General features: G+C 38.7%; 1 protein-coding gene across 2 annotated transcripts; it reads right to left on the bottom strand.

The window, feature by feature from the left end:
• Positions 1-7,181: 7,181 nt before the first annotated feature.
• RCN2 (reticulocalbin 2) lies at positions 7,182-25,886 on the bottom strand. Of its 2 annotated transcripts, none has more exons than XM_052659664.1 (7): positions 25,570-25,886; positions 25,072-25,177; positions 21,573-21,769; positions 13,496-13,597; positions 10,089-10,185; positions 8,599-8,741; positions 7,182-8,085 (listed from the first exon to the last, which is right to left on the bottom strand). In XM_052659664.1, exons 1-7 carry the CDS (start codon positions 25,711-25,713, stop codon positions 7,933-7,935), a joined length of 942 nt encoding a protein of 313 aa, XP_052515624.1. In that variant the 5' UTR covers positions 25,714-25,886; the 3' UTR covers positions 7,182-7,932. The 2 variants fall into 2 exon arrangements, with proteins under 2 accessions (XP_052515624.1, XP_052515623.1); XM_052659663.1 differs by having other exon boundaries at positions 7,183-8,085; positions 13,496-13,609.
• Positions 25,887-26,214: the final 328 nt, after the last annotated feature.

The following is a 26,214-nucleotide window of genomic DNA, read 5'->3' as shown; positions in this document are numbered from 1 at the left end:
CAGGAATACCATAGAACTGATGGTGTGTCCTTCTCAATGACCATATTAGAAACACACAATGTTGGTTAGTTCCTGTATTGGTGATATTAACTTGGACTACTTGGTTACAGTTTGTCAGTTTTCTCAGCTATAAAGCTACTATTTTTCTCTTTATAATGAGAAAAGTAATTTGTGAGAAGATACTTTTAAATAGTAAATATGTTTCTTATCAAATTTTCACCCATTAGTTCTGGCATCCCTTGATGATTTTTTTAACTCCAGCATTTATTCTACATTTATAAGTTGGCATTCCATTATATGGAAGAGCATTCTTTTCTCACTCATCTATTTTTTAATCCTTTACTTTATTTCACCATGGACTTGGATTTTTATTTTATTCAAAAGCTTATAATCTATTATCATGATTTATTTTGATGTTTAGATTATACTGTATTTGGCCAGTGGGAACCCCTACAAACTGATTCCAGCATCCCTTTGATTTGTCCCCATTCTTCTTCTTTCAAGCAATTTTAAGAATTCCAGTTTAGTCATTTAGTTGACTCACCTGGACCCTGATTTGCTCTGACCTCATGCGAAGAAGGCAATGGCACCCCACTCCAGTACTCTTGCCTGGAAAATCCCATGGACGGAGGAGCCTGGTAGGCTGTGGTCCATGGGGTCGCTACGAGTCGGACACGACTGAGCGACTTCACTTTCACTTTTCACTTTCATGCATTGGAGAAGAAAATGGCAACCCACTCCAGTCTTCGTGCCTGGAGAATCCCAGGGACAGGGGAGCCTGGTGGGCTGCCGTCTATGCCGCACAGAGTTGGACACAACTGAAGCGACTTAGTAGCAGCAGCAGCAGCAGCACGGCTAAGTCTAAGAAACAAGGCAAATGAGATCTATCTGTGCATTGTTTATTTTTAAAGCATTTAAGATTGCATTATATATTTTGCACAATTTTATGCTATTAGCTTATGGTCACAAAAAAAAATCCAACTCTCTATCAATGTAAATCAACAGTAAGGCTTCTTAGTCATCATAGCTGACTGAAATCCTGCTCCAAACGCACTTAAATGCTAGACAAAATACAATCCAAAACATTTAAGATTATAGATCAGAGTATAAGAGCAATAAAGAAACCTCCATGTGCTAGAAATAAAGAAGGAATAAAAATAAAGAAGGAATGAACAAGAACATGATGGCTCACAGGGGAATCAGATAGAGCCCCTGAACGTGAACCTCAACCCCTGGGGCTGAGGTCTTAATGCCAAAGAAAAAGAAAGGAGATGATGCTTCTACAGTGGGGAGCTGGCCAGGACCAGAAGGAGGTGAAGACTAGAAAAACTCCACTCTCTGGTCTAAAGAGGAACAAGGAAGTACAACATCTGCCAACCATCATCGATGAGAAAGTGTTAGTTGCTCAGTCGTGTCTGACTCGTTGCGACCCCATGGATTATAGCCCACCGGGTTCCTCAGTCCATGGGATTCTTCAGGCAAGAATATTGGAGTGGGTAGCCATTCCCTTCTCCAAGGAATCTTCCTGAGCTAGAGATCTAACCCAGATCTAACCCAGGCAGATTCTTCACCATATGTGCCACCAGGGATGAGGGAAACTAGTCACCAAAACTGTGCTCATGCAGATGCACAGGGAGTCCAGATTCATACTGCTGTGAAATTAGACACTTTTAGGCTAAGAAATTTAACACAGAAACCTGTCTAGAACTGATAAAACTGACAAGGCCTAAGGAAGACTTCTACAACCTCGGATATGCAAGTCTCTCCATGCAAACAGATCACTAAAAGTGAATTCAGTCAAAATTTGCAAACCATAATGAAGGCGCGTCAGTAGACTGACAAATGGGACAACACCTAGAACCAACAAAATAACCTCAAAGATTACTTAAACATAGATATATTTAAACATCCAAAGGGGGGGAAATCTTTCTTAAATGAGACTGCAAGTCAAGAACAGGCTAAGAGACATTAAAAAAAATTACAGTCATTGAAACAAACTGATATTATGTCAGCTTTCTCTCATCTTGTGCCATTAGTAAATTCATTCTGTAAATATCTACTATGTGGTAATCACATACTGGCCACTGGAAACACAAGGATAAAGATACAGGAGTAGTCCTCAAGAAACTTATATTTCATTCCTTTATGCAAGGATTTTTAGATAAAGTGATTTATCTAAATCACATTGATTTGTAGATAAACTGTTATACTTTTCCTCTTTGTCATACAGGAATTTTATAAATGTTTATCACGTTTTTAAATTGAGCAGGAAAGTGGCATTAATACAAACCACCCTCATCTTCCCTTCTCTAGGCTCTCAGTTTGTTGCTTTGCTTTGGTGGGTTGTTTGGGAGTTAGTTTTGCTGAGGTGCTGGGGTATAAAAAGTGGACAGGCAGAAGGAGCACAGCTGGAGTAATTGCTGTAGGATGGTGAGGCGAAATACCTGTAAACAGCTAGTCACAGCTCACCCTTAGCTTAGCCCAACTTCCCTTTCCTCATCACCATGAATGCAAGATCACAATTAAAGGTAATCAAGAATTTTTTTTTTTTTTTTACAGAGAATGCTAACAAAATCAGTCTCTTGCATGAGGTCATTTGTTGTTAGATGGAACAACAAAACATCAATTCAGACAGGCCGACAGCCGGCACAAAGAAAACCCACCTTTGTTCATGCTTTTAGTGTGTTCTTGTGATAGGATGGTCTCTTTACCTGTGTTACCAACCATTATTAATGGGACCACAGAGCAGAAGAGTGATGTCTTCTGTTCTTTGGAAATTGGCCTCAGAAGAGAAGAAAAATAACTTTGTAGAACAGAAAACAAAACTAGGGTGTTTTTTTTCTTGTTTAATCTTTTGTTTTTTTTTTTTTTTTTTTTTTTCACAAAACCAGGATTAAAGGCTATGTGAATTTTTAAACCCCTTTAACCATTTTTAAAGTTTCCAGAATTTAAATGGTTTACTTTCTATAGCTCATGAACTGTCTTTGGTTAATTTGCAATAAAGATATGGTGAACTCCAGGTTGCAATAAATTCGCCATTAAGATATGGTGAACATGCATTATGAAAGTGCATTTTCCTTTGTACTTGAATTGAGTACTTTTTTTTTTTTCCAAATAAAACTGAGACTTTTTTTTTTCCAAATAAAACTGAGACTATGCCAAAGCCTTTGACTGTGTGGATCACAATAAACTGTGGACAATTCTTCAAGAGATGGGAATACCAGACCACCTAACCTGCCTGTTGAGAAATCTGTATGCAGGTCAGGAAGCAACAGTTAGAACTGGACATGGAACAACAGACTGGTTCCAAATAGGAAAAGGAGTACGTCAAGGCTGTATATTGTCACCCTGCTTATTTAACTTCTATGCAGAGTACATCATGAGAAATGCTGGGCTGGAAGAAGCACAAGCTGAAATCAAGATTGCTGGGAGAAATATCAATAATCTCAGATAAGCAAATGACACCACCCTTATGGCAGAAAGTGAAGAGGAACTAAAAAGCCTCTTGATGAAAGTGAAAGAGGAGAGTGAAAAAGTTGGCTTAAAGCTCAACATTCAGAAAACTAAGATCATGGCATCTGGTCCCATCACTTCATGGCAAATGGGGAAACAGTGTCAGACTTTATTTTTTGGGGCTCCAAAATCACTGCAGACAGTGATTGCAGCCATGAAATTAAAAGACGCTTACTCCTTGGAAGGAAAGTTATGACCAACCTAGATAGCATATTGAAAAGCAGAGACATTACTTGGCCTACAAAGGTCCGTCTAGTCAAGGCTATGGGTTTTCCAGTGGTCATGGATGGACGTGAGAGTTGGACTGTGAAGAAAGCTAAGCGCTGAAGAATTGATGCTTTTGAACTGTGGTGTTGGAGAAGACTCTTGAGGGTCCCTTGGACTGCAAGGAGATCCAACTTGTCCATTCTGAAGGAGATCAGCCCTGGGATTTCTTTGGAAGGAATGATGCTAAAGCTGAAAGTCCAGTACTTTGGCCACCTCATGAGAAGAGATGACTCATTGGAAGAGACTCTGATGCTGGGAGGGATTGGGGGCAGGAGGAGAAGGGGATAACAGAGTTTGAGATGGCTGGATGGCATCACTGACTTGATGGACATAAGTCTGAGTGAACTCCGGGAGTTGGTGATGGACAGGGAGGCCTGGCGTGCTGCGATTCATGGGGTCACAAAGAGTCGGACACGACTGAGCTACTGAACTGAACTGAACTGATGGTGAACATGCATTATGAAAGTGCGTTTTCCTTTGTACTTGAATCGAGTACCTTTTTTTCCCCCAAATAAAACTGAGACATTTTAGTAGCTGTTCTGGATGCCCTTAAGTAGCTGAGCTACTCACTGATATCAGTTGTAAAAAATTTCATAGCAGTCAGAAAGTCTGGCCAAATATTTATTTGACAAAAACTCAATGTTGAAATGAAGCACATTGGTTATCACACTTGTTTCAAGAACTTGACTTTAATTTGCTTTCCCAAATAATTTTTTAAACTTGAAAAGATCTTATAGAAGTTTTTTAAAGAAGAAATTTCTCACTTAAAAGGAAATACAGTAACACAAAAACCTGAGAGATAAATGCATAATTTAATGCATAAATTTAAAACTGCAAAGGAACCCAAAAAGGACATATACTGTAATAATTCCAACTATGTGATGTTCTGGAAAAGGCAAAACTAAGGAGACAGTAGGTTTAGTGTTTGCCGGGGGTTGGGGTGGAGGACGAATGAATAAAGGCAGAGCAGAGAGGATTTTAGGGCAGTGAAACGACCCTGTAGAAAAGTAGATATGTCATTATACATTTGTCCAAACCCACAGAGTGTGCAACGTCAAGAACAAATCAACTGTGGTCTTTGAGTGATAATAAAGTCCTACAAGACTTCTCTGTCCCTGGGGTTCTCCAGGCAAGAATACTGGAGTGGGTCACCATTTCCTTCCCCAATGTGTCAATGTAGGTTCATCAGTTGTAACAAATACACCACTCTAGTAAGGGATTTTGATAGTAGAGGTGGCTGTGTATGTGTGAAGAGCAGAGTTTATGGGAATCACTACCTTTTGCTCAATTTTGTTGTGAATTTAAGACTGCTAAGACTTTAAAATAAGTTGATTTAAAAAAAAAAAAACAAAGGAAAGAACTAAGTAAGGCTAACTGAATGTCCTAGCTTTGTTTAAGTTCACATCACAAACTATAAAGTCATTTTCTGTCCTGTATATTTGCCCAATCAGAAACATGTATGAACTGATTTGTGTATATACTGTCAGCTTTTCCATTTTGAAGTAGTACCTGGAGTCAAACAAAGGAAGTTATTAACTCCTTCAGCCAGAATCAGCAAATAATTTAAAAAATCTCATTCTGTAAGAATAAATTCAAATTATCCTATTTCTATTAAAATAAAAGCTTTATTTTTAAAGAGGCTTGTTTAAAACTTAAATCCCAATGAAAGCATTAAAAATAAACTTTTCTATTTTGAATTAGCAAAAGAAATAAACTTTTCTATTCTGAATTATAGAAACTCTGTTCAAAGCAGATTCTTTTTCTCTGTATGCTTATAAAAGCCAATTATTTAATACTAAATCTTCTCTTAGTAAGGATAGGCTGTGCTCTTACCAAAATCTTAGCAGCTTAACATAATAAAAGTCTTATTTTTTGATCATGCAAAGTGCACTGAGGGTCCACCTGAGCTTCCTGGGGTCACTCAGTAATCAAGACTACTTCGGGACTTTCCATAAAGAATCCACCTGCCAGTGCAGGGGACATGGGTTCAATCCCTGGTCTGGGAAGATTTCACGTGCAACTAAGCCGTGCAACATAACTACTGAGCCTGCACTCTAGAGCCCCTGCTCTGCAACAAGAGAAGCCGCTGCAAGGGAAGCCCACACACGGCAAGGATGAGTAGCCCCCAGCTTGCCGCAGCTAGAGAGAGCCTCTGCACACCAATGAAGACCCAGCGCAGCCGAAAAGCAAGAAACCTTTAAAAAGACTACTTTGATCTTGTGGCTTCACCATTTCAAGTAAGGCATCCTTTACAACACCAGGGCAAAGGCACAGCAAAGGTTTGTCACTGGTCTGCTTTGGGAATGACATATACTACTTCCACTCACATTTAATTGGTTAGAACCAGCCCTTGTTCACCCACATGGGGGCTGGAAAGTATAATTTCTTTATGCCAGGGATTAAAGAAGTACAGATATGGATGACCACTAATAATGTCACCAAAATTCTTATATCCACGTGAAATCAAGGCTGACTGTAGAATGCTAATTCTTAACTCATCTGATTAAAATAAAAGCTGTATATGATCCTCTAACAATTCTGGTATAGATTTTGGAGAATCTAGTAAGAAAAACAAATGATTATCATGCTAATCAAACTAGTAATTCCAAATATCCTAATTTCAGTAAGGTTGACAAATGGCAGATGAGTGATAATTGTGTATCTTTTAATTCTTAAAGAACCAGACAAGTATCGTAAGTTAAAATGAAAACCATGTACTTTAGCCACCAGGGTAAGCAAGCTATCATTAAAGTGTGAGAGTTTATAATCTGCATTCACAACTCATATCAGCAAAAATGGGAGCAATAGAGAGGTAAGCAGACAGTTAATTCTATCAGAAAAGAGTTTCAGGTTTTCTCTATTACTCATAAAAACTAGCTGAGTCTCCCAATGCTGTGCATGCTATAAAAGAGACAACTTCAGACTGGAAAAAGATTAACAGAATGCATAGCTGGCCTCTTCACCCACAAATACAGATAATTTAAGAAAACAGAAACTGTGAGTTAAAGCTAGGAAAAAAATAAATTTCTCACCTTCTCACTTTTCTTACTCCCCACAAAGGTAACAAGCTAACTTCTTGAATAAGGTTAAAACTGACTGCATAGGTATGGACAAATGCTTATCAAGTGTGATTTTTAATTTCAGTATGACTGATCTCAGGCTCTGCTGGTAATTTCAACCTGTGCAATCCTTATGATTGTTTCCAGGCTGAGAGAGCAAGACCACATTTGCTATACTAGCAACTGAAATGTGTCAGGTGTACATTCAATCACAATATGATTCTTTTATCCAAAAACCAAAATAAGAATATGAAGCAAGAATACAATTTAACAAAGTTTTGAGAGCATTTACTTCTCAAATACAGGAATAAATGAGGTGAGGTAATGTATAATACAACAAAACTTTTGCTGAATTCAAGGTTTACCTGAAAGAACAAAGAAAAATCAAACAAACATATAAAAAGATAGGACATTTCATTTTAATCAGTCAAAAAAAAAAAAAAAGAAAAGAGTTCTGGACAAAGTCAAATTCCACACACCGTAATGCTATAGTTACACATTAAATATAATTACTATCTATACATATGCAAAAATATAAAGTTCTATTTCATACAATAAAACCCTTTATAGAAACCATTTTAAAATTAAGCAGAACTTCTCAACATTAATATGTGAGGTATAAGTCCTTCTAAGGTTCCTTTAAAGGTTTTAAAACAAAATGCTAAATCTAAAAACAATGTCCTTCTGTCAGTTCCCAAGTTAAACCTACTTAAAACAAAAAATTGATAGCTTAGTCACATACTACTTAAATAATATTGTTCAGGCATCTCTGAAATCCTCTGGTTTTTTTTTTCAAGTATGGAAACAGAACTCAAATATTTCACAATACAGTACTAAACAGATGGGCTATTTAGGAAAGACTTTTTTGTCATATGGCACAACATTGTTTCATTTCTTCAATGCATTTGGAAATAAATATCAGGCTTTTGTTTTACTTTTCTCCTAAAAGGCCAAAACTATAATGTACATTAAGATAATTTTGACTCTGGTAAGACTTAAGAATGTAAAATATAACATCAACATTTTATCACAAAAGTAAAGCTGGTAACAAACTATAAAAGGAGCCCGTGCTCTACTCAGATACACCCGGGGATCAAAGCTCATCATGATAAAAATATTCATCATGAAGCTGTCTGCCGTAATCTGTGGCTTCACTTGTAAGAAACAAGTCCTGGTTCTCCAGAATCTCTTCTTCGGAGAGCTTTCGGTCACTATTCAAATCCATTTCATCAATTAGATGAAGAGCCTTTAAAATAAAACAAAAAGGTGTCAAGCATAATGAGTATTTTTCAGCAAGATGTTCACATTTTAATGGGATCTGATTTGTCAAAATCATTCAGGTATACCAAGTACTCATTATTGTCTAAGTACCTAAAAGTATTAACTATCATGACTGGGTCTGTCTACAGCATTTCTTGTTACCTCCTTTCTTAATTTCTGCTGGGTTCTGTCTCTTCCCAACTCAAATCCAATTCAGAATATCTCAAAGTCAAGAAAAATTAGTATAACCCATTTTGAGCCCCAGAAGTAAATACCAACTTTCATTATTCTATTGTACTATTGGATTCATACATAATACCATCTTAACTTCCATCTTAACTCTTTGACAATCTAAAACAGATCATAGATTTAAATCAAGAAACAGCAATGCATCAATCCTAAATAACTCCACTACTTCCTTCTTTGGCTTAAGATTCTGAATCTCCTTTACTTTAATAGCACAAATCTGGGGATGAGAGAGTCATTCTGTAATACTTACCTCTTCCTGCGCAATGCCCTGGTTATTGGGCACAACCCAGGACAACAGTTCTTGTGGGTCAAGTCTGCCATCAGCATCTTTGTCGTAATCATTCATGAACCTATCTTTCTCAACAAGTATCCACTCTGGATCTTCATTTGCGGCTATTAACATTAAAAAAGAACATAAACATGGATACACAAGCATATCACAGGTATCCCAAAAGAAGTCTGATATAGCCCCAGATAGAGGAAATGAATTTACAGCTTACCACAGAAAGGAGGCCCCAAGAAACAAAGCGCTTAACTGTAAAGGGCTGAAATAAGCGCAAACTCTGTAGTAATTTTCAAAAATGATACTCGAGAGTTTTAAAACGGTTGCACAGAGGGGTGGGGTAGGGAGGGAGATGAGAGGGAGGTTCAAAAGGTAGGGGACATATGTAGAACTGTTGCATAGGGACCTCCCTGGCAGACCAGGGGTCGGGCCTCTGTGCTTCCAATGCAGGCACCATGGATTCAATGCCCTGGTCGGGGAACTAGGATCCCACATGCTGTGTGGCGTGGCCAAAAAGAAAAACTAATCAGCTTTGTTATAAAACTGTTCTGGGATAAAACTCAACTGAAAAAGTGAAAAAAAAAAAAAACAAAGATGAAAGTCTATGTATCATGCATCGAACTTGGAGGTGGGAGGGGGAGTTCAGGATGGGGAACCTGTGTCGGATTCATGCTGATGTACGGCAAAACCAATACAGTATTGTAAAGTAATTAGCCTCCAATTAAAATATATAAATTTATATTAAAAAAAATAAATAAATAAACAGATGGAGATTTAAAAAAAGTCTATGTAAAAATCTCATGGAGAAAAAAAAGTTTTTAACTGTTACATATTATCACAAACTAGTAATTTTGCTAACTGCTGCTACTTGTTCTGATATTGTTGGCCGAAGTCTGAACTGGGTAATGGTTTTATGAATATCATGTGACTAAATCTTCCTGTGTGTTCTTACAAAGTAATGCCATAGGTAATTTTAAAGTGACATTCACAGTAAGTGACGCTAAGCAAAAATTCTGAAAAGACAGCTGCTTATACAAAAAGCTGCATATAAAACTTCCTTAAATTTTAAACAGTAAGCCACTTTCCACAGTCTTACTCTAGTATTTATAGGATTTTATTTATTTTTTTCTTCTAAGATCTACATGCAAACGTACAGGAGTCTGTTTAAAAATATCAACCTTTACTTCCTCAGGCATCTGAATTGATAATTATATTGTATTTGTTTGAAAAGGAAGAAAAATGCTTGGCTCTACATGTGGAACTAAAATTGAGCAAAACAGCATTCTCAGATAAGCTGTAAGTCTCTTTGTTTCACTAGTATTTTACTGAACTGAACAAGGAGGTATCAGGCCCATTCTTCCATTTTCCTCTGTCAAACAGAGCTCTCAATGAGCAAGACTATCTTTCAATTTCTTCCTTTTTTCCCCCTTCCTTCCACACATCCCCAGCCTACTTACTTGGGTCCCGCCTGTAGTCACCGAGAAATTCTTCCAAACTAACAAATCCATCACCATTTTTGTCATGTTCTTCTAAAGCCTCTTGAATGACAAATTCCTATTCCATGTATGTTCACAAAAAAAAAAAAAAAAAAAATCTGTCACAAAGGTTTCAATCCCATCACCATCTGAATCAATCCTACTATAGAATTAATTATTGAATTACTTCTACTATAATTAATTAATCCTACTATGGAAATAATTGTCCTAATTATTCTTTAGGAATAATTATTTTGTCTCCACTTGCCACGCAATCTTTCTAAACACGGGAATTTAGAAGCAGGGATAAAACCCCAAATATTAATAGCTTAGAATTCAACATCCTTCAGTTTCTATTATTGAGCACTCTACCTCACCCTCCTGAATAACCTTGGCAATAAACTCACATTTCTATTTTCTGCACATTACCTCCTTCTGAAGAATGATGCCTTATACTATCTTTGTCTTTAATTTCACTTCCCTGCCAATCCATTAACAAGCCAAAAGAACCCTCATCTCAGATGTCTCTGCATAGAACTGTTGCCTGAAATGGTCAGCACCCTATATAACTTCAACTTCCTTGCCTCCTCTTCCACCCATCTACCCTCATCCACCCTAGACTGCCCTCAAATCGGTTCCCGACTCTTTCTAAGGCTCCTTCCCAACTAATTCCTTCTGACCCAAAGATCACACCCTTTCCAGCTATACCTTCCCAAGATGACCTGCTCCAGTGCCTGTCTACCTACACTCCTGTGCCCCCTTGGAGACTTTTCTGATTATGGCAGCCCTCGTGCTATACAGCAGACCCACATCACTTTCTCCTTTATTCCAGAATCAGAGGAAGATACACAAATATAAACCTAATCCTTATAAATTTTATTTTTGGCCACTTCTGTGGGCTCTCACTGCAGCTTGGAAGTCTATCTCTGCCTCAGCTTCCCTAACACTCTATGGCTGGTTTTTGACATCTCTGTTTTCTCTAAGCCTTACCCCAGCTCTCTCCAACATGCACTTGGCAAAGACTTCCTGTTTTTCTAAGCATGGGAGAAATCCTTCCTTGCTTCCCAGCACTGCATCCTCACCTTTAACCACCTCTTTTTGGTGCCTGCTTCCTCTCACCCTTCTCTTTGATCTCAGCAGTTAAAGCTCTGCCCCTCTTCTCTAGGATGAAGCCCTCAACTCTCTTCCTAGATCCCATACTTCCCCACTTCCTGAGAGCTTTCTTTTACTCTTAACTCCAGCCTCTCCAACCCTTTCCACTAGCTCCTTCTTCTATGCCTTTAAAAACAGTCAAGTTCCCACGACTCTGTTGCACTCTTTAACCACCATCCTGGTCTTTCTTTTCCTCTCAGAGGTTACATCTACTGTTCTCATTTCCTCATTACCTGCTGCTGCCTGAATACTTTTTCAGCCTGGATTCCAGCACCACAACTACAGTGAAATATATTCTCAAATGTCTCTTATTGTAATCAAATCCAGGGGCTTTATCTACATCTGCATGAAGCAACACTTAAGTAGAAGTTGTTGGTTTTTTTAAAAAAATCAAATATAACAGATTTTTGATACAGAAACCAGGGGATGTTAACCTGGAGACCCAAAGATTAGTTTTGGAGAGAGGATCTGAGAATCTCTTGAAATTATAACCCAGTATTTTATGTGTATGAACATGGCCATGTTCAGGACTTTTCTGGGGCAGGGTACACAGCTTGCATCATATTTTTTTTAAAGGAGTCTGTGATCCAATAAAAGAATCACTGATCAAAATGATTATTCCTCCATTCAAGTAATCCTCTTGGGAAACAGACTTATTTCAAGAATGCTGCCTTGGTTAAAATAATTTTTAATATTATGTGAATCAAAATATTTTTAAATTCCAACTTTTAATTCAAAGTAGAATCACTTAGTTGATCTTATATTCTGCCCTTTCCCATCCTACATACCCTTAAAGGGGAAAAAAGGGAAAAAAGGATCCACAATTAAGGTAGACAGAAATCAATGAAGCTGCTCTGAATGAGACACCGTCTTAGGATCACCCATCTCGTGTGCTGCCGTCAACTCCAACTCAGCACAAAGACCATCCTTTCCCATCCTGACATATCCCATTCTGCAATGGTACTGCTTTTGTATCATTGTTACTCAAGCTTCCAACCTCGGAGTCATTTCTGATTCTTGCCCTCTTCCCCTCCTATGATACATCAGTCAACATTCCTGTCTGTGCTTTCTTCAAAATGTTGGTCATTCATCAATTCATTCCACTGCCACTTTATATTCCAGGGCCATACACATAATGCCTAAATTATTTCATTGCTGTCACTGGTCATTTCCCTCCTCAGTCTTCAACTGTTCCTTACTCCCCAGATAATCAAGATCCAACATCCTCTGCCTACCATGCTAGGGCTCAATTAGCTTATCTTTACTTAATTCTGGCACTTAAACAAACTGTGCCCAGCAATGTTCTCAAACTAGGTCATGTACTTTGTGGAAAGTAAGAAAACCAAAGCCTCACAATGGCAAGAGAAATGGCACTGATGGTGGTGTCTTGCCACTGAGCTAGAGAGAAAAATGTATCTGCAGTCCTGCTATCAAGGCAGTGGCATCCAACCATGACCCATTAAGCAAAAAGCTGCATCTTCCCTCCCTGAAATGTCCAGGGAACCAAGCCACACAGCTGGGGGCTGATGCCGGGCAACAGACCTCAATGTAAATGTTTAGTCTTGTTTTTTAAAAGCCATTTCTTATATTAATGTTTACTCTCCAATATGATAGTTTCTGCTCTCAAGAAGTTTACCAAGTCATAGCAGGGACTTAATCAGTGTTGAATTATACCTAGAGTTCAACAAAATTTTGAAGAGCTGGTACTTCTTTTAAGTACTAAAGGGATGAGGGGCCTCATTATGCCTAAAGTTGCAAAAACATTATTAGTCATTAGCAGTTGCATCCCCCCACCTCATCCCACCTCCATACCCTACGCAAAGGGATCTAAATGTGATAGTGTTCCCAGATCAAAAGTTTTCACAAGTAACCTTGTATACTAAACAGGAAGTTCTAGTGTTACTGATATTGAAACACCTGTGAAAGTCTGAAAGCTACAAAACAACAAGGAAGGCTGAAGATAACCCAGTTATGAAAGAGAAAGTAGCCAGGGAAAGACCTATACACATACATACTTCAGAGATTAAGAAAACCTCATTCCTTACCTTCTCCCTCCCTGTACACACCCCCACTCCACCAGAAAACCTCCTTCTTCCCACGCCTTCTCTGAAGCAAGGAGAAGTTTAGATCATCTCCTAAAATTCTGTTTTGTATATAATTCATTTTCATTACTGTGTAAAAGTAAGTTTTAAAGTTTGGGCTATTCAATAGTTATCTTGAAATTTTTTCTTCCTTACCGTCATATAATCAACTTCTTCGGGATGCTCAAAAGCAATAAACTCTTCAAGGTTCAAACCAGGGCTTGAATCCTGGTTAGCTTTTTCAAATCGCTTCTTGTCCTTTAAATGAAGCTTTGAAAATTAAATATTGAACATTTAAAGGTTTTCTCATTCATCCCATAACGTCATTAAAAATACTTTGAAAAATACAAGCTATGTGAACTCTAAACTACATTTATATCCATTATCACATTTTATCTTCACATCATCCCTTTGGACAAATAACAAGCATTTACTACAAGCAGTACAGGGACACAGAGAGACTCAGATCTGAATCCCAGCAATGCCACTTATTAATTTGTTACTTAGGGCAAACTGCTTAACCTCTTCGGGCTCCTCAAATATACCATTGGGATAATTTGACACCAAAAACAACAGAAGCAAAAATAAACAAGTGGGACTACATCAAACTAAAAGGCTTCTGCACAGCCAAAGAAATTATCAAGAAAATGAAAGCTACTGAATGGGAGAAAATATCTGCAAATCATCTATCTGATAAGGGGCAAATATCCAAAATATATAGAGAACCTGTACAACTCAATAGAAAAATAAACAGTCCAACTAAAAAAATGGGCAGGTCTGAATAGACCTTTTCTGAATACATACAGATGGCCAACAGGAACATGAAAAGATGCTCAGCATCATAAATCATCAGAGAAATGCAAATCAAAACCACAGTGAGGCACACCTGACACCTGGACGCTATACAACCAGATAATCCAGCAATTCCACTTCTGAGTATTTGTCTAAAGAAAATGAAAATACTAACTCAAAAAGATATACAAGCCTCTATGTTCACTGCAGCATTATTTACAATAGCCAACACATGGGAACAACCTATGTCCACTGATAGATAAATGGATAAAGAAATTATATAATATATTCCATTATATATATATATAGTAGAATATTACTCAGTCATAAAGAATTAAATCTTGCCATTTAAGACAACATGTATATATACTTCAAGGGCATTACACTTTGTGAAATAAGTCAGAGAAAGACAAATACTGCATGACCTCTCATATGTAGAATCTAAAAACAAACAAAAAAATCCCTCTAAATCAAAGTTCACAGATAGAGAGAACAGACAGGTGGCTGCCAGAAGTGGCTGGTAGGGAAATGAGAGAAATCAGTGAACTGTTTGTTTTTTTTTAGTTTAAATAAACTGAACAATTCATAGTAAGAAAAAAATCTCTATTAAGCAACTGGGATGAGAATTCCTATTAAGCAATTAGAAAACATATTAGGTATTCAATAAATGTTACATGTTACTATTATTGATAGAAAAACTGAGATTAAAATGACTTATTGAAAGGAATGTCAGGAAAACATCTAAAATAACTTGGATCCTTCCTGTTCTTTCTACAATACTACACACTATCTTCTTTAACAATTGCAGTAATTTTTTGAATGGCCCCAAAGCAATGAATTTAGACTATGTATTAGTTCTTGGTGTGCCTATTTCTGTTTTTGGTCTTCTAAATGACTTATCAAAAACACTGTAACAGGTTTCAAAAAATAGTCCTCTTATGAGAATACTTTTGGTAAATATTTGGAAGTCTATTCTTTGTAGGCTCTTTATAATGCTAATTCTGTATGTCCAGGTGAATATGTCAAAAGCTGAAAAGCCCCTATCTTGGGGTTGAGTTAAATAATCATACCGTTTTCTACTCTGTCATGCCCATCTTCCTTTCCTTTCCCCTCAAGTACACTCTAGTAGGAAACCAAGCAGCAGCGACTATTTGGGAAAAAGCTGCTTTTAATCAATTTTCTCAAAGGTAATTCTGTAATTAAGAGTATTGGAAGCCAATAGTGGCATATTGCTAATCCTGCATACATTTTATTTTGAGAAATTTCTAGGAATAATTTTCCTTTTTATAAACTGATGTGTATTAAACCGCACATTTTTTAAAAAGCACAATTTCAAATATTTTAGGAACTTTTATGTGTTTCACTGTTGAAAAGAAATGCTCTTTTCAATTTTTTAGAATACTAGTGGTTAGGTAGCACTCGTTTACTGAAACAGCAGTTCTTTTACGATGACTGATTTACAGTGGAGAGGCTCACTTCTTTCCCCAAGGAATGTGTCTTTTAAACACCCAGATTCCACTAGCCAGTTATATTCACCCAATCACGACAGAGAAAAAAAAATGTTTCCAAATAGCTGCTTTTAACTTAATGTTTCATAATTTTAAATAACCAAATAATGTACATGTTATGTTCAGGTTTAACATGAGGAAAAGTAGAAAAACAAGAACTTCAGGTACTTAGCTGAGTCAATCAAGTTTTTTGAATAAATCACTATTCAAAATACTAAAGTGCTTAGATTTCCTTATGAAAGAACCCTTCAATCTGGAGCAAAAAGGTTCATGTTTCAGCAGAGGGAGTTAAATTTGGCCAAATCTGCCTATAGAAAGAAAGGATCTCTTTCAATAGCTGAGATTTCTTTAAAAAAAAAAAAGTACTTTTCCCATTTACATTTCTCAGGTTTTTAAAAAATAATGTGATTTTTAAAAGTTTTATTTTTGGTCATTTAAAGAACACAATTTATTAGAGACTCATATTAAAGAAGCTAATACACCAAAAAACTTTTTCCAAAGTGGCAAATTTCTAAAAGATGACCACAAAGGACGGTCAGCTTCATAAAACCTCAATACTTTTTTTTTTCTGTATAAAACCCTTGTGTTCTAGCGCATAGAAAGTGCTATACACAGTAGTAAAAAGATGGAAACTACCATAGTCATTTATTTTTACATTGTAACAGAAACTTGTGAAGAACAAAACTGCCATCTTTTGGTAGACTAAAGATTTTACATCAGGAAATATATAACCTGTGAAAACAGAACAAAAGTCTAGGTCTTAAAATTCTGATTAGCCACATGCATGATTATATCTTACACAAATAAATCCTGCTTACACATGCACATTCAGCAGCTGGCTTTAGAAGTTATAGGAACTGAGCTTTTGCCAAGTAGGTGCTCAAACTTTAATTATCCTGCTTAAAAGTGCTGACTATACTTGTTCATCAGGTCATAAAGAAATACTTTTTTCCGGCATCTCACAGCCTGCGAGTCATTATTCCAGGTTATCTCTATTCTCTATATGAAAACATTAAAAGTAACATATAATTGAGCTATCAAATTGATTTTTGTTTTTAAATAGGCTTCCATACAGAAACATTTTATTTGGATATCCAATTACTTTTTATGATTATTTTATGGTACAATGTTTAGGCTGTAACTTTGATCAAGATCGATGCATTCTTCATCTTTTTATTTTTTATTTTGCAGAATCATGCAGTTGTGTCTGGGTTCATTTTTACATCCCACATCCACTTTTAGTGGGTTATATATGTAAATATATATATAATTCTAACAAAGTATTATAAATAGAATTTCATGCAGAGACATATTCCTATGTTGTTGAAGAATAAGCAATAGGACCAACAGGACTCCCATTGAGAAGTGTTCATTTCAGGGACCCATTAATTCCTTTAGGCTATAAGGTCCATCAAATTCATTCTTTAAAAGTACAGTCTTATAATCAACATGTCCTGAGTACCTGGCTGGGAAACACAGCATTAAAATCAGACATTCTGGGTGAGTGGGCTCCTGCCGGCCGAGGTTTTGGCAGCGCGCAGTGCCCAGGGAGTTGCCGGTTTGGAACTTCAGATCGTAAACTTCCTGTCCCGTCCTCTGTGTTCTAGGTTGGGGGCGTCCCGCATCTAAGGCAGGAAGATGGTGGCCGCAAAGAAGACGAAAAAGTCACTGGAGTCGATCAACTCTAGGCTCCAGCTGGTTATGAAAAGTGGAAAGTACGTGCTGGGGTACAAACAGACTCTGAAAATGATCAGACAAGGCAAAGCGAAACTGGTCATCCTTGCCAACACCTGCTCAGCCTTGAGGAAATCTGAAATAGAGTATTACGCCATGTTGGCCAAAACTGGTGTCCATCACTACAGTGGCAATAATATCGAACTGGGCACAGCATGTGGAAAATACTACCGAGTATGCACACTGGCTATCATTGATCCAGGTGATTCTGATATTATTAGAAGCATGCCAGACCAGACTGGCGAAAAGTAAATCATGTACAAATTTTCTTTAATAAAACTGGCCAGAGCTTGTTTAAAAAATAAATAAATAAAATAAAATCAGACATTCTGAAAAAAAAAACAACTGCTCATAAACAGTTTATGTAACCAGTCACGTATTTCTTCGAAGTGAAGATTTTCTTCTCAATACCATCATGTATTATTACATTTCACCCTCCACTCTACAAAGAATATAGATTTTAAAAAACTACACAATTTTCCTACTTTTTGGTGGGATAATAATTAAATCTTTTGAATGAAAAACAAACAAACAAACACAGAATCTACTTCTGGTAAGATTTTAAAATACTGTATTTAACATTTGTATTAATTCCCTGGCAAAGAAGTCATAATGTCATACCATGGTTTGGTTTTAGAAAAAATCTTGGAATGTGAACGATGCTTTTAAGATGAGTTAATTCCTACAGTAAAGGAGAATAACTAGCAGATAAATAAATTCTAAGTCTTATTATCATCATTTGTTTTCTTTTTAGCACTAAGTAGTGAAAACACTGATTTACACTCTTTTCAGTCTGCTGTAAGATGAAGACCCAAATAAGGAGAAAAAGAGGATATTTTCCCCCTATATATTAAATCTTGTCTGTTCTAAAGCTGATACAGTTAACAAATGCTTAAACAACTTCCAAAAGCTGATTGTATGTAAGTATTAGAGATAAACATGTGACTCACGTGTTTACTTCAACAATTTTCTTTCAGATTAACATAGAAGGATTTACCAGTTCAACTGCTGCTATTTGTTACTATTTCTCCATACTGTTATCATCCCCATTTTTAGATGCGAGGAAACTGAGGCATAGGAGGCTTAATTTAAACTAAGGTGCACCAGTCATGTGGTGTTGCATGCATGCTCAGTCCCGTTTGATGCCTTGCGACCCTCTGGACTGTAGCCCACCAGTCCATAGGATTTTCCTGGCAAGAATACCGGAGTGGGTTTTTCCATTTCTCCTCCCTCCCAACCCAGGGATTGAACTCGCATCTCCTCCAGCTCCTGAACTGCAAGTGGATTCTTTAGCTGATGAGCCACTGCGGAAGCCCTTGCTGAATGTAAAGCCAAGCTGACTGACCCCAAAGCTGGAGTCCTTACCCTCCTCACTGGCGGTACAGGCATAGCACTTGCCACGGGTGCTTGCCATCTACCTCTACAGGATTAAATCCTGTGCTGCTGCAGCTGCTCGCCTCCAGCACCCTCTGAAGGAGCTCAGGACGGACAGCAGAAACCAGGCACTCTGAGTTCTGGGAAAACTGGCAGGACAGGTCTTCAGATAGTTAGATATTCTCAGGAGATAATTTTATGAGCCCAGTTCTTGTATCTCCTCATCTCTAGAAAAGCACTAAAATCCTTCATGGTTGACAACTGTTTCTCATGACTAGCAGAAGCTTCATAAGACCAGCAGAAATTTTCTAAAAAAATAAATGTGCTTGACTGTATGTACTCCCCCTTTACCAAAATCACATATATACTGTCCTTTCCTTCCCCCTACATCTTTGGAGCAGTTTCTCAGAGCTATCTGAGGTGTTGTCTCCTAGGCTGCAGTCCTCATACTGCCTCAAATAAAACTTAACACACAACTCTCAAGTTGTGCATTTTTTTAGTCGACAATCCTTAGAAGAGAAACAACCAATTTTGAGTTAGTGATGACCTACAGAGTTCAAGTGGCCAATATGGTTCTAAAATAAATAGCATATCCAGTGCTACAGTATGGCCACAGTAAAAACTAAATTGTAGATACCAACAGAGGAAGCTCAAAAGTTTTCAAAGCACCCTTGACTAATATTTTGGGCCACAGCCTTTGCAAACAGTTGTTTGAGTTTATTTTTTCCACATACAAAAATCTCTTTTTAAAAAAAGTCTTTAAAACTACCTCTGAAATACAAAGTATTCACAATATCAATTTTTAAGGCTTAAAATAATTTGTCTTAAAGAGTTCCTACTAATTACTAAGTTTTTAAAAGTTCCTGTTAATTCCTAAATATGTCTTCAACTATGCTTAAGAAGTATATTTCAACAAATTAAACCATGAGACACACCACAACTCACAGTGATACTAAATTTTTAAAAATAAGTTATTTAAAATGGTGCAGCCACTATGGAAGACAGTGTTGCAGTTCCTCAGAAATTTAAAAACAGAATTACTATATATGAACTGGCAATTCCACTTCTGGATGTACCCCCAAAAGAATTAAAGGCAGGATTTCAAACAGATATTTGTACATCCATGTTCATAGCAACATTACTCACAATAGCCAAAAATATGAAGCAGCTCAACTCACCATTGATTGATGGATGGTTAACAAAATGTGATATATACATATAATGGAATATTATTGTCTTTAAAAGGAAATTTTGACACATACTATGACCTGGACAAATCTTGAGACTGCTAAGTGAAATAAGCTAATCACAAAAAACATACTGTATGATTCCACTTATATGAGGTACCTAGAATACAGTAAGTCTCATTCATATGAACCTTCAAGTTGCAAGCTTTCAAAGATGTGAACATTGTTCCTGTCCAATCACTTAAGCTAATTCACATGTCTGGCATCCAGTCACATGCAGGCATCCTCTCCAAGTGCTTATGCTTCTGTGTACCTTACTGTACAGGGTACGGGCTTTGAAGGTGGCATTAAAGGTAAAGAATCAGCCTGCCAAGGCAGAAGACGTAAGAGACGTAGGTTCGATCCCTGGGTCGGAAGATGCCCTAGAGAAGGAAATGGCAACCTACTCCAGTATTCTTGCCTGGAGAATCCCATGGACAGAGGAGCCTGGCATTGCAAAGTCAGACATGACTGAAGCAACTCAGCATGCATGCCGGCACTGTATAAAATACAGTAGTACAGTCTCCTTATTTCAAGCCCAAGATGTCCAGAGGCAAGCATAGAAGCAGCAGTGATGTAGCTGGTACTACTTTACTTTTCAAGGTACTATACTGTAAGATTAAAGTTGTTTTATTTTTTTGTATTTTTGTGTATATTATTTGTGCAAAAAATATAACCTATTATAATACTGTATAGCTGATTCTGTTTGTTGGGTACAGGCTAACTTTGTTGGACTTATGAATGCATTTTTGGAATGGAACTCGTTCATATGTTGGGGAATTACTGTGGTTGAATTCAGAGACACAAAGTAAAGCGGTGATTGCCAGGGGCTGGGGGAAGTGGAAACGGGGAGTTATTTGAGGCTTCCCTGGTGGCTCAGATGGTAGAGAATCTGCCTGCAATGCAGGGGACCTGGGTTTGATCCCTGGGTGGAAAAGATTCCCCTGGAGAAGTGAATGGCAACCCACTCCAGTATTCTTGCCTGGAGAATTCCATGGACAGAGGAGGCTGGCAGCCTACAGTCCATGGGGTTGCAAAGAGTCAGACATGACTAAGTGACTAACACTTTAATGGGTTTAGAGTTTCAGTTTTGCAAGATGAAATAAATTCTGGAGATTGGTTGCCAACAGTGTGAATATAATAAAAAAATATGGAACTGCACACTTAAAAATAGTAAAATGGTAAATTTTATGTGTATCTTACCACAATTCTAAAAATGTTTAGTTATTCTATATAAACCTAGGTACTTAAAAATGGGAATAGGCCTCTATAATCTTCCAATATGATACAAAACCAACTGTTCAATAACACAATAAAATAAAATACTGTGAAACATATTCAAAATACACTAAAAAAGCAAACCAGGAAATGAGAACAAATGATGCAGCTAAGAAAAAGATGCAGGGATAATTGAAGTAGTCCAGAATAAGAGCGCTAAATCTGGCTAGAAAGGAAACATCAAAATGACCACTGAGGTGGAACAGGTGATTGCCTAGAGAACAAGGCAATCCAGTCGATGACCTCAGGCTTCTTGTGCTCACTCATGCAGGAAACTGAACTAATATGATCAAAAGAAAAAGCTTGTGCACACATACTCACCTGCCTAAAAGACTCCTCTTCCGCATCATCGAGAGCAGTGTTCTCATCAAAGTCGATCACCCGATCATACATCTGAATGTTGTATTCATCCCATGACACACTACCATCACTGTTTTTATCATACTCAAGAAACTGTTGTTTCGCTTCTTGCATAGCATAATGTTTAAAAGACATTTGAATCCATGAACTGAGTTCACCTATGAGAATTTCCCAGAACATAATGAATGTGACAGTAATTCTGATACTTAAGAGAAGTAAGGATTTCTAAACATTCTTTAAAACAATAAAAAAAAAAAAAACTTTAGTGTTGATAAATATTTGAGTGAGAACTGGTTTAGCTGCGTTCATAGAAACAAGAGTAGGAGACGAGGAGAGCTGTTTGGAATCTAAGAATGTTATGTGTGATCTACCCAGAATGTAAGCCCTTTGAGTATGGAGAGTTTTGGTATATTTTTTTCACTGAGGTACTCCAAATGACTAGAAAGCACCGGGCTCAACAAGTATTTATTAAATAAACTACCAATTGGCCAAGAAAGCACTTGACTTTTAAAACATATTATCCAAAAAATTGCAGATAACTTTTGCTAATTGGGCTTTCCTGATAGCTCAGTTGGTAAAGAATCTGTCTGCAGTGCAGGGGACCCTGGTTTGATTCCTGGGTTGGGAAGATCTACTAGGGAAGGGATAGGCTACCCACTCCAGTATTCTTAGACTTCCCTTGTGGCTCAGCTGGTAAAGAATCCACCTACAATGCAGGAGACCTGGGTTTGATCCCTGGGTTGGGAAGATCCCCTGGAGAGGGAAAAGGCTACCCACTCAAGTATTCTGGCCTGGAGAGTTCCATGGACTGTATAGTCCATGGGATCACAAAGAGTTCGACATGACTGAGCAACTTTTCCTTTGCTAATTACCACAGATCTCTCAGGAAGCACAAATATTTGAATAGCTAACCACTTATTTTAATACGTATTAGAAAAAATGTTCTTCATTTACAAAATATAAAGTTTAAAATACATTTTACATTGAGTTGAAGTAAGACTATATTAAGGAAATAATAGATAAGTAAGTATGATCTAAATTCTGAAAAATGCACTCAAGTGACGAAGTTTGAGAAACCTTGTTACAGTATATTACCATTAACTATGTCAAATCATCTGGAGGAAATTTTAACAAAGTTATGGGTAGCAATTATGATTTATGTGTGTCTTGTAATAGCTTTGTCTTAACTGGGTATCTGAAAACATGGAGGAAAAGTTTCTAAATCTGAAATGTCCACTTTCAAGTCAACTTTTAAAAATCTATCTTAAAATACTTTAAAATATCTTTAGAGATATTTTGGAGAAGAAAATGGCAACCCACTCCAGTGCTCTTGCCTTGAGAATCCCAGGGACGGAGGAGCCTGGTGGGCTGTCATCTATGGGGTCGCACAGAGTCGGACACGACTGAAGCGGCTGAGCAGCAGCAGCAGCAGAGATATTTAGTATATGCATCATAGAGAAAAGGGGATGAGGGGAGAAAAATGTGCATATTTGTAAGAATAGCAAGAGTACCCATTTGGTTTAAAGATAATACACCATTTACAGAATGGTATTCCTCTGTTAGTTTGGGGGAAGTCAGGTGAATGCTGCTGCTGCTGCTAAATCGCTTCAGTCGTGTCTGACTCTGTGTGACCCCATAGACGGCAGCCCACCAGGCTCCCCTGTCCCTGGGATTCTCCAGGCAAGAACACTGGAGTGGGTTATCATTTCCTTCTCCAATGCATGAAAGTGGAAAGTGAAAGTGAAGTCGCTCAGTCGTGTCCGACTCTCAGCGACCCCATGGACTGCAGCCCACCAGGCTCCTCCGTCCATGGGATTTTCCAGGCGAGAGTACTGGAGTGGGGTGCCATTGCCTTCTCCAAGTCAGGTGAATAGAGAAAAGTAAAGATACTTTGTCTCTCCTGAAACTTTAAATTGGGGTAGAATAATTATGGTAACCATGGAACAATTACTTTATACCAAGTCCTCTACAGATGCTGTCTTTAATTCTCAAAACAAGGCAATTATAATAATTGCTTTACAGTTGAGGAAATTGACATTAGAAATTGAGGACTCATAACTGATAAGTAGCAGAGTCCAGATTCAAACCCCATGTTTGGCTTCAAAGCCCACACTCCTTCCACTGAACTTTGCTGTCTCTCAAGAACCCGAGTCCAGTCCTGGCCCTTAACGTGCAAATAAGCAAAACTTCCTGAAGAGTCCTCAAGAGGAATGATCATCCAGGCATAACAGGATACAGAATGGAACAGAGGCCAGAAACAGGGCTTCACACTTCAGCTCTGCTGTTAGAGCTAAGTTTACCCTCTCAAGGTTTTGTTTTCTCATCTATTAAATGAAGATTTGGACTAAGTTTCTTTTAATTTTAATTTTTTTAAAGCTTACTATTAAATATTTGAACATATATAGGCCCTTACAGATAAATGCCACCAAGTTTTCCAAATCATCTTGTGCACTCTCTAATGAATCCAAAGTTGGACCTATTCTTATTGGATAATTAGTCTAGAGGCTCTGTTGTTCACATAGAAGGAGCAAACCTTAATATTGGTGACCACACCTGAGGGCACTTCATTGATAACACATCTTGAATTTACCAATCAGCTTGTAATTCTCTCTAGCAACTTCATTCTTCAGATGTTAAGCAGCATTTAAATCACAGTTATAGTAAAAACAGCTCCTGAATTTTTGTTGAGGATCAATTTGGAAAAGTTGATAGGGTTTTTCAAATGAATTAAGCAATGGGGAGAGTAGGTGCACAGCTATTTATTTAGAATATTCTTTTAATAATCTGTGCATTTTGTTCCTGACTCTAGAACCTATCTAAGAGCACTCATTTTTTTTTTTTCTAAAGTGAAGGATATTAAAGACTGAATTAAGGGAAGGAGATATGGATTCTAATCCTGGTTTTGCCACTCATTTGAGGAAGGTACTTATGCCTCTGGGTTTCAGTTTCTTCACCCCTACAAAAAGAGGTGGATATAATGATTATATGGTTCCTACCGAGTTATAATAATCTGTCATAAACACAATTCACACTCAACAGGTCCTTTTCCACTTGCTTATAAAAAGAAGCAAGTTCTTAAGATTCTAATGAAGCATTTATCAAAAGAGCAATAAACTTAATGCCTTAAGGTTTTAGTTTGTTTCTCCAAAATGAATCACATTATTGACGTTGATAAAAAGTCATGTGAGGAGTCTGGCAATTGCTCTAGGTATGACCTGAACACCAGGGTCAATGATGCTTATGTATTACTGGAGAAAGCACTGAGCTTTACTTGGTATCCTATGTCTAAAGATTTGGAGGTATAAAACCTACTCACCATGTCCTTTTTACCCCTCTCACATAGCATCTCTAATTGATTGCAACACTAGTCGTCTACACTCAACAGACACCCTGCTTAAATGTTTGTATTTGTCTCCTACAAAGGGATGTCTCCATTGTTAGTTGTGTAGGACGTCCTTACTTTCGGTGAGAAAGCCATCTGAGTCCAAGTCAATTTTCTTTATGATTGACTTCAGTCTTTTGTGTTGCTCTTCGGGGGAGAGTTTAACATATTCATCGACTTCTTCCTTTGGGAGGTAAGCGATATACAGGGGGGATCAAGCATTACTATCAGGAGGGCAAAATGGTGGAGAAAAACAGAGCTATTAGAGACCTCTCTTGCGGAGGGCTTTTGGGGTGACCCATATCTGCTCTCCAAGGGCCCTGCCCCCAATGATCCCCTCAGTGATCCTGCCCCTTGTAGGAGAGTAGAAGGGCTCTGGCTCTTGCGCCGCACTATTTTCACGAGCTTACAGACCCCGGGGTCCATCGGAGAGTGAGCAGCGCCCCTCCCGGCCCCCATTGTCAGGCTGCCCCGACCAGGCCTCGCCCGGCCGCCCCCTTTGTCCCGCGGGGACAAAGCCCGCGGCAGCCGCGCTGCGAGGCCCGGCCCTCCCAGCCCCCGGTCTGACCGCCTCACCTGGCCGCCCAGCAGCGCCTCGCGGTCGTAGTCGGCGCGGTGCTCGCCCTGCCGGTAGTGCAGCTCCTCGGCTTCCCCGGCGCTGGCTGCCGCGGCGCACAGCAGCAGCAGCCCCAGCGTGGCGGGCCTCGGGCCCAGCTGCATCGCGCCAGCCAGCCGCGGACACACAGTGAGGCGAGGAGGGAAGCAGGCGGGGCCCACGCCAGCGGCGGCGCTCGGATGGGAGCTGCAGAGAGGCGGCGCGGCGACGTACGGAGGTGGGAACGGAATGCGGAGAGGTCCGTGGCCTCAGTTACTAGTGCGCTGTAAGGCTGAGGCCTGAGCCACAACTGCGACGGTGAAACTGGTCCGGCCGAGGCCTATATAGCCCCGGTGGGGGTAGGGGGGCGGGGCGGGGCGAGGCGGGGCATCAGGCCGCGCCGCTGATTGGGTCGCACGGCGCTGGGGGCGGGCCGCGGCGATGTGGCGATCTGCCGCGGGCCCAGAGGTTCCCGGAGGCTGGCGATCGTGGCCGGGAGGGGAGACCCCGGGGGAGCCTTTCCTTGCGCCACGACACCCTCCAGAAGACACGCCCTCACTCCACCCTCGCCGTGTCTCTGTCAGTCAGCCTCATTCCTGCCCGAAGATCCCTGTCTAGTCCATGTA

This window comes from Budorcas taxicolor, chromosome 21 (assembly GCF_023091745.1).
Source record: "Budorcas taxicolor isolate Tak-1 chromosome 21, Takin1.1, whole genome shotgun sequence".
Taxonomy (NCBI): domain Eukaryota; kingdom Metazoa; phylum Chordata; class Mammalia; order Artiodactyla; family Bovidae; genus Budorcas; species Budorcas taxicolor.
This window is presented reverse-complemented; position numbering and strand designations above follow the sequence as displayed.